The sequence below is a fragment of the Sorex araneus genome, chromosome 7 (assembly GCF_027595985.1).
Source record: "Sorex araneus isolate mSorAra2 chromosome 7, mSorAra2.pri, whole genome shotgun sequence".
Lineage (NCBI taxonomy): Eukaryota > Metazoa > Chordata > Mammalia > Eulipotyphla > Soricidae > Sorex > Sorex araneus.
The window spans coordinates 4,182,386-4,191,736 of record NC_073308.1 but is presented as its reverse complement, the minus strand read 5'-3'; the positions used below and the strand labels follow the sequence as shown (position 1 = coordinate 4,191,736).

The following is a 9,351-nucleotide window of genomic DNA, read 5'->3' as shown; positions in this document are numbered from 1 at the left end:
TGTTCTGAATCTAGTAGATTACATATGTTCCTCCATATAAAAACTGAGAGTTCATTCATGACTCATAGAGTTACCCATTGTAAAAACTGAAAAGTCAGAACACAGTTGAAAGCAACAAACCCTTTTCCACAAATTGTGAATAAATGTGCATAGGACATGACACACTTCTGAATACCAATGTACATACACACTTCCTCCTAAGTACAAACAGCACATACTCCCCTCCCCAGACCCCTGTGTGTGAGTAACTCACCTCTGCACAGCACCTCCCTCTCAGGCACCACCATCTCAGTGGGAAGCAAACAGTGTTGTGGCAGGAGTAGGAGCAGTCTCGGGGTTCTCCGTTGGATCACGGTGAGCACCAAGCCAGGCATGCTTGTCAGGGTTCTGGAGGTTGACAGGAAAACCTAGAAAACAGGCATGTAATGGTTGTCAAAACCACACAGACCTGGTCAGAGACATGACACAAGTTAAAGAGCTCAAGGGTTGGCTGTAAGTGGTCACTGGCATGATGTCCAGCACAGTCCATTTCAATGGATTTCCCCTTTAGATCTTTCTGTGGGTGGTGTTCACCCAGTGCTCTCAGATCTGTATGCTCCCACTACTTCATCAATTGCTGTGCAGAGGCAAAGAGCTGTGTGAGGACACCATACCCTCCATCTGAAGATGAGCACTAGTCATTACTTAATATAGTGGGAAGCAATATGTAAATCTACAATTCCCTAGGCTGTCACACAGGGCCTCAGACATGTTAAGTTTATAGCCTTTCCACTGCACGTGAACAACTGTTAATTCTTAGCTCACTCACACTACAAAATGAATGCAGTATTAGAAGTAGTGTTCCACTGAGCACTTCATGATCTTTTAGAACTGCTCCCTTCAGACAGTCCCTAAGAAAGGGAAGTCATGATCTTCTTATAGTAACACTCTATTATAGTAACTACCCTAAGTGTGTAGTGCACCCTGGGTGTATAGCTACCCTAAGTGTATAGGGTATAGTAACTACCCTAAGTGTAGCAGTAGCAAGGCAGGGGTCCTACCTCTAATTAGAGCTCAGATGTTCTGATCTGGTGCTCATCAGGTGCCCATCCATCACTCCAAAGAGAACCTAATGACAGAAAGAGTCAGGATGGCACATTTCTGGTGAACACAAGGGTGCCCGGCACTGAAAGCATCTGAACACTGCTAGGCATCACTGGCCTGCACACAAACGGGAACAGATGTTTCACACATATCGAAATCTATATTCAGTCCTTGCAGCTCAGTGCCCTACCCACACAAACGGATGAATCCTGCTGTCTCCAAGCATCACAGGACCTAAGGAGCATTCGGGCCACTGTCCCAACTGAGCACCACACCGTTCAACCTTTCAGATAAACATCACGTGCAGCAGCCACCATGTCCCCAAAGATCACTGAAAAAAAAAAAGAAAGAAAAACCAAAGACATTTAAAAAAAACTCTGACAGTGATAACAATTGGGACTATTAGACAAATCTCACCTGCATGCTTTGCGTATCACCACCAAATAGGAAGAAGGAAAAAAGGAAGTTGTGAATATTAAGACCTGGACAAGAAGCAAACCAACCACAGCATGACATCTGCCTGGTGCAGGCATCAGAATCTGATTCACTCACAGGACGAATCAAACCTCACCTCATTGAACAGGTGGGTATGCCCCATACCAGCTGGCCTAAAGAGCATGACATGAAGCACCAAGCCCAGTCACTGAGCTCCTCAGGCACATGAATAATTAGGAATGACCAGCAAGTCCTGTGATCACCAGGTGGGAGACCACCCATCAAAAAGAACGTTCAAAGCGTCATTTGAGTGCCACCCCCAGCAATGCTCAGGAACCCAACAAACACCGTGTGGTTCCGGGATGAGAAGCACGAGGATCATTCTGGGAAACGATTTCTCAGAGCCCCAAACCAAAGGCAGAAACCGAGCACACAATGGGGTGCCCAAGAGCATTTTCAAGAGAAGCAGGTGGTCTCTCGCTCCCTCCCTCCCGCCCACATCTTCAAATGTTTCTCAGAAAATGCACTTTGCCTCAGAGAAGGGAAAAGCACAGCGTCTGTCGGGCCCAATGGGTCCATCTGTGGGCCCAGCTGAGCACTGTGCGGGAAGGGCACTATTGCCACTGCTGGAAGCCCAGCCAGGCGTGCAGCAGGACTAGTGCTTCCTGGGCAGCACGAGTCATATGGGCTGAGTGACAAACATTAATCTTTTCTGTTTGCAGCTCCCACAGCCCCTCTCTGAGTCTCTAAGTCCCTTCTTCAGCACCTCAGCTCCATTCAGCCAAGTGTCTCAGCACCACACCCATGTGCATGGCAGCTCTGCCGGCCCCTGTGAGGCCAAGAAACACCCTGGATATAGGGCACAGGGGAGGAAGGGATCTGGAAGGCTGCTTGGAGGAGGGTAATGCTCTGAGTCCTGAAGACAAGTTGGTGGTCACAAGGTCTGTGTCCTCCAGGAAAACTGAGCATCTGAACCACAGTTTCCTTTAAAATTAGAAGGAGGAGTGGTCAGAGTGGTCATTCGAAGGCCAAGGTGATCGTCTTGCTCACAGCCGACCCATTCAATCCTTGTTACCCCAGACGATCCCCGGAACCAGGAGTGATCCTGTAGTTCAAAGCCTGGGGGAAGCCCTGATCACAGCCAGGTGTGTCCTAAAAAACAGAATGAATGAGATCAGAAGGAAAAAGGATGGTAACTATTATTGAATCATAAATTAGATTGGCCTACATTCGTCATTATACCAGTATGGTGAAAACCTAATGTGAGGGCTGGAGAGATAGGACAGCAAGTCGGATGCTTGCCTTGCACGCGATTGAGCCCTGGCTCCTCCTAGGATCCCTTATGTCCTGCCATGAATGGTCCCTGAGCACAGAGCACCGAATAGCCAGAGGCTCGGTGTGTGCCATCAGGAGCAGGGCCTCTCTGTGGGGCAGCCCCGCATCCACAGCACAGACAAGATGACTCAGGGATGCCAGCAGCGCAAGGCAGAGGGGCACGAGTCCGCACAGTCGCCAGGCACCTTGGCCCAAACCGCACACCGCGCAGTATAACCTCTCACCCTCATGCACACAGGCCTGCAAAGGGACAGCGATGCGTGGCCCCTGCCTCCCCGCGGAGGCGACCCAGCGCCAGACTTGAGCCAGCCCCACGTGGGGTCCGGGACTGGACCCAAATAGAGACTCCCCTAATAGCAGTCCCGCACGCACATCCCACCGGGCTCTCTCACAGCAGCCCCTTCCAGCCACTCCTGCGCTTGCCCCTTCGGACTGGGGCAGTGGTTGCTGCCCCCTCCCCCGCCCCTTTGGAGCCAGAGCCTGGGCCCTTTAAAGGGGCCAAATGACAGCAGTGGTGGGGGCTGGTGCGTGGGGCCTGGGCCAGGGCCAGGGCCAGTGGTGGGCACAGAGCTTGAGACATCCTGGCTGCCCGATAGGGGACCGCACCCAGCTGGTGGGGCTCAGAACCCCAGGGCTGCAGCTCTAGGCTTGCAGGTCGGGGGTCAATAACCTTGAGGCCACCGCGCCCCACCCTCCAAACCCAAGGGCAGCCCTGGCGGGACAGGATGCACGAGACAACAGCTGGGCTGTAGGGCCGCTGGCCACCCTGCCTGCGCTCTCCAGGAGCCGTCCTGCGGCCACGTGCTGGCCCCAGCTCTGGCCACCTTGCACTGAACCTGGCCACGCTGCCCTGCCCTGCCGCTCAGGAGCGCGCCTGAGGCTGCGCACACTGCCCCCTGCCCGGGACCCGCCCGCCCTCCGGCGCTTCTGGACACTGGCGAGTCTTGGGCTTCGGGGGTGGGAGCAGCCTGGACAACCGCCCGGCCCATGCCAGAGGCCCATACGCGGCGCCTTCCAGCCCGTGGGTGGCCGCTGCCCCTGGGGGAGCCCCAAGGACGCCCTCTCGGCGCGAGTCTGGAGAGCACCCAGGCCTGCGTCTGGGGGAAGTTTCTGGGACTGTAAAGGGCAGGCGGGAGACAGGTGCCCGACCAGGGCGCCAGGGAGAGGAGGGGTTCAGGAGGGGACTTTGAGCCGATTTGAACACAGCTTGGGGGTCGCTGCTCCGCTGGGGCTACCCCAGAGAGAGGAGGCGCGGTGGGAGGGCGCTCCCGGTATCCGTGAAAGCGGGTGCTTGGCTGCGTGGAGCCGCGGATGGGGAAGTTGGAGGCTGTGGGTGCTCATGCAGCTGCCAGGACAGGTACCACCAGCCTTGCAGCGGCGGCTCCCCGAAGCGCGCCCGTCTGCACTGGTCTTGCGCGTGGGCCTGGGCCCGTCACTGGTCCTGCTCGGTCTCGCAGGGAAAAGTCTGAAGACGTTTATGCCCAAGGAGATTCTGCAGTGCACCCTCCCATCTGCGACTGAGCGGGCTGTCCAATATCTGTCCCGGGTGGTGAGATGGGGGAGAAAAGTGGGAACTTTGGGCTTCTTTCTCCTCTGCAGATCCTGTGCCTGTGTTTGCTCAACCCTATTTGTGTGAAACAGGTTCCCCAAAGGGGAATCAAGGGAGATGCTTTGGGTGGGAACGTCCGGTGCCTGGAGGGCCCTCTGCTATGGAAGCAGGGTCACTCTTGCCCATGTGGTCTTGGCAGCTGCAATGACATAAACCGGGCACAGCCAGGTGTGTGTGTGGGGGGGGGGCGGGTGGAGGGTGTAGAAGGTGGGGGATGCTGTCCATGGACAATTCCTCTCCCAGGGCACGGACCCGGCCTGGGGGTGCCAGAACTGGGTGATACTTGCCCTGGGCTGTGACTGTGCAGGCTGACCTGGCTGAGAATGTGGGGTGCTGAAGCCTGGAAGGCTGCCTGTGGGCGAACACAGACCAGGTGGGGCAGGACCTGTGTCCTGTGACCTTTTGGTAGCAAAAGAACTAAGTTGGAAGCTGTATAGGGTGGCCACCCATCCGTCCATCACTAGCCAAGTGGGACAGAAACAATTGTTGTGGGGGGGAGTGGGCTGTGCCTTCCTCAGAAGCACTATCTCGCCTCCTGATATCCTCAGGCAGCGAGGCTGAAGGATTGAGTTTTTTTAAAATGGATTTGTTTGAGAAGGACAGAGCCCAGGAAGACCCGGCTTCTAGAGTCAAAAGTGTATCGTGAGAGGAAATAGGGCAGCCACCGTCCAAGGTGGGCACAGTACCCTGTGCTCCTGGCGAGGTAGCCAGCTGGGACTCCATGGACACAACTGTGGGGACAAATGTGAGGTCAGGGGAGGGTTCTGCAGCTTCATCTTACCTTTCTGCATGCCACATACAGCTGACAGTTACACACACACACACTCACACACACAACACGCACACACACTCGCACACACACCACCTGCCACTCAGCCAACCTTCACCAAAACGCCCAGCACCTGCTCCAGCAGCTGGAGCCTCAAAGGGAGCTTCTGGGACCCAGCTAGGCCTGGGGCTTCTGTCAGGAGGCAGGAGCCTTGCCTCTCCCACGCTGCTGTTGAGGGGACACTTCCATCGAGAGGCTGCCCCAGGCCAGCACCGAGCCCTAGGTAAGACCAGGCTCAGAGGGAGAGGAGCGGGCCAAGCCCAGAGCTGTCTCGTGTGTGGATCCCAGGTACATGCTGTGCATGAGGGGAAGCTCAGACCTGGGCTTAGTTCCACAGGCCAGCTCCTGAACTGTCCTGAACAGTCCCCTCTCTGGGGCCCCTGCAATGAACCCCCATAGCCTGCAGACTCACTTCCTCACAAAGACTGTCTCTACCCCTCTCAACCTGGTGCACAGATATGTGCACACCTCACAGCCACACACACAAACACAGACCAGCTGTGTGCTCATCTCAACCGCCAGACACACAGACTTGCCAGGTATGTGTACACCGCACAGTCACACACACACACACACAGATATAAGTACACCTCACAACAAGCACACACATACCAGGTATGTGCATGCCTAACAGCAATACACACCACATATGTGCACACCTGAAAACTGAAAACCACACACACACACACACACACACACACACACACACACACACACACACACACACAACTCCTCAATCTTTTCACCAGGAATTGCCTCACCAGTCAAGTCTTGGTTTGCCTGTCAATTTCCAAGACATTCTTTAGGGCCACACCTTGGGAGACCCACGGTGGTGGCGGGAACTGAGGCGGGGCTTGCAAGGCAGCTGGCCCACCTGCTGTGCTGCTGCTCCAGCCCCTCCCCATACCCTCTTCCTGGCCTGCTAGGTCCAAATGCACCTGGGTTCTTGAAACGCTTCTCCCGGCCTGTTGGCGTAATGCCAGCGGTGGCCACTAGAGGGCAGTGGAGAAGCCGTGCGGGAGAAGGAGGCGCCTTCCCAGGGGTCCTGGCCGCGGGGGGCTGCTGCGGGCCTGAGCTCTCTCCGCAGGGTCGTCGGGGACTGCTCCGCTGAGCCGTCTCGGGTCTGGGGCTTTCCCAGGAGCCCGGGGGGAGTCGGGTGGTGCTCAGGAGACTCGGCGGTGTCTCCTGGCGGTACCTGGTGAGCGCAGAAAGGCGCGTCCTGCGGGGTCTGCAGGACTCGGCAGCAGCGGCCCGGCCTGGCGGGGCCCAGGGGTCCAGGGCCACATGCGGCGCTTCGGCCCGAGCCTTTCTGGGCATGGACACCGGGCCCGCTGTGCGCCACCTCCCGCCCCGCGCCTCGGCCCGCGACCCGCGGGTCACCAACAGTCGAAGTTCCGAAGGCGCGACCAGGGCTCGGTCACATCAGATCAGGGACGCGAAGGTGCCCGGGTTCCTGGCGACCCCCAGGAGCTGCGTCCGTCTCTCCTGGAAAGGGCAGAGCCGGGAGGAGGGCTCAGTGCTCGGGCACATCCCGGCAAGCCCACCCCACCCGCCCCCAGCCCGGAGGCTTGACCCCCCAGGCCACAGCTGCATCCCCCCAGCTGGCGGCCACAGCTCGGCCTGGGGGTCTTCCTCGGGGCCCCTCCAGCTGGGCCTTCTCTGTAGCCGTTTCTACCTGCTGTGTCTGTCCTATTCCTGGTCGTTTATGTGTGTGATTTGGTTATTCCTTTTTTCTGCTTCACATCTACTTTTTTGAAACTATTCTTTTAATAGCGTTCATTTTTTTTTTTTCTTTCTGCTTTTTGGGTCAGACCCAGCGCTGCTCAGGGGTTACTCCTGGCTCACGAACTCAGGAATTACTCCTGGTAGTGCTCCGGGGAACATATGGGATGCTGGGAATCGAACCCGGGTTTGCTGCATTCAAGGCAAACGCCTTACCCTCTGTGCTATTGCTCCAGCCCCAATAGGGGTCATTCTTTTTTTTTTTTTTTGAAGCGTTTTTCGTTTAATACATCTGAAAAGAATGCTTATACAAAGACTTGAGACATGAGAAAGCATTGTTCAACACTAATGATTCTACAAGAATTAGGATTGGGGAAGGTGGGAAAAATTATCCGACCATTTTTAAAAACTGGAATTTTTGCAACCAAAATGAGCTGATAAAATCCCTATTAACACTTATTATAAAGACTCTTTATAAGTCTCTGTTCCCCATTTTTTTGTTTTGTATTTTTAATTAACCTAGAGCCTCAGTTGGCTGCTCTAGGGTTCTCAGATGCACAACAGAAATAAAGGGATGCCCCTGGCTGGTCCCCATGTTGTTAAGTGTTCTCCCCACCCCACCCCATCCCTAGCTTCTTAATGAAGCAGGTCTCCATCTTCTTAACTTGGAACAGGTTGCATATCATTGCAAGGGTATCTTTCCTCTAGCACCACCCCTCATATTTTCTCTATATACCAGGTCTTCAGCTATTTCTAGGACTACTGTACTATTACACATCTTGTCTATGCTAAGCATATAAGACAATGATTGAGAAGGGAAAAATGCTTTTTAATTATGTACTCAATCCATTCGGTATATTTCAAAAGGTGCAATACTTTTCACTTATTAGAGAAGTTAGAAATTAACTTCAGGGGAAAAAACTTTTTAAAAAAATTAAATGGCAAACATATTTCCTTGAAAGTCACAGTCACATATATAGTGCATCCTAGAAAAGAGGAGGGGCAAATCTGGTTCCACTTTCATGAGTTTCATCAAAAACCGAACCTACTCGGGTGGAGAGAAAAGGCAACTTTCAAAAATGAATATTTTTACTGCACGAGGCATCTGCTATACTCCTTCCTAAGAGCACCAGGCGGGGAGCATGTCCTCTAAACCAGGCGTAGGAAGTGGAATGTGCAATCCATCCATCCTCCTCTCCTTAATGGCTATACAATAGTTAATGAATTAAAAATAAAAAATAAAAACAAAAAGGACTAAATAAAAACTGACCCTACACACACTCCCCCCGCTCCACAAAAGGAAAAAAAAAAAGGACAGGAAAAAAAAAAACAATTACTAGATGCCCCAGATTACTCCAGAGTGGAGCCCCAGAGCAGCTTTAACAATCCGAATTACTCTGTTACAGAGTCATCACAAGCATGCCTTGCTTTTAAACAAAAATAAAACAAACAAAAAATTTTTAAAACAGCAAAACTGAAACTAGCACTGATCACTTTTCTGACAAATACGCAATGACTCAAAATTCACTAGTATCAGGAGAGGGAGGGCCATTCCTATGAGCCTGTCTTACATGAGTGCATGTGGGTAGGTGCAGGGCCTTTGTCATTATTGCAAAAACGAATTTTAATTTTTAATCTTTAGTTTGATTTAAACATTGCTTTTAGTATGATGCCGACACCAGCTGTGCAGAAAGGACTCTGGAGAGACGTGCATAGCAGCACACACCTGCGGCTCTTCTTCGGTTCTGGAGGCTCCAGGGCAGCCAATATTGCTTCATCAAATACATCCTCTAGGCCTTTCTGTGTGAGTGCAGAGCACTCCATATATTTAACAGCCTTCGGGTCGCGCGCCAGCTTTTCCGCAGTCTCTGGAGTGATAGGCTTCTGTTTGTTCTTGGCAAGTTTTTCAGTAATAGAGGGGTCATCTCTGAGATCAATTTGGGTCCCAACAAGTAAGAAAGGAGTCTTCGGACAGTGGTGAGTTATCTCAGCCACCCACTTTTCTTTCATATTTTCAAATGAGGACGGAGAGACCACTGAAAAGCAGACGAAAAATACATCTGTTTGTGGGTAACTCAGTGGCCGTAATCTGTCATAATCCTCTTGCCCTGCCGTATCAAAAAGTCCCAGAGTATATGGCTTTCCACCAATCACAAGAGTGACTGCATAGTTGTCAAAAACTGTTGGTACATACTCAGATGGAAATTTGTTTGTTGTATAGGATATCAGGAGACATGTTTTACCAACGGCACCATCACCCACAACAACACACTTAATTGTCTGCATTGCTGAAACAGTTTTGTATCCACTTGACTTCAAATTCAGTGATGACCTCAGC

The 9,351-nt window shown here is 52.7% G+C and overlaps 1 protein-coding gene across 1 annotated transcript; it reads right to left on the bottom strand.

Annotated features, from left to right (window-relative positions):
* Nucleotides 1-8,512: 8,512 nt before the first annotated feature.
* On the bottom strand, nt 8,513-9,351 carry LOC129406529 (cell division control protein 42 homolog). Its single transcript, XM_055144675.1, has one exon. The coding sequence runs from the start codon at nt 9,297-9,299 to the stop codon at nt 8,652-8,654; it is 648 nt and encodes a 215-aa protein (XP_055000650.1). The 5' UTR covers nt 9,300-9,351; the 3' UTR covers nt 8,513-8,651.

Bases quoted from the DNA above. Each gene is read 5' to 3' on its own strand.
- LOC129406529 (XM_055144675.1), bottom strand. From the start codon at position 9,299: ATGCAGACAATTAAGTGTGTTGTTGTGGGTGATGGTGCCGTTGGTAAA.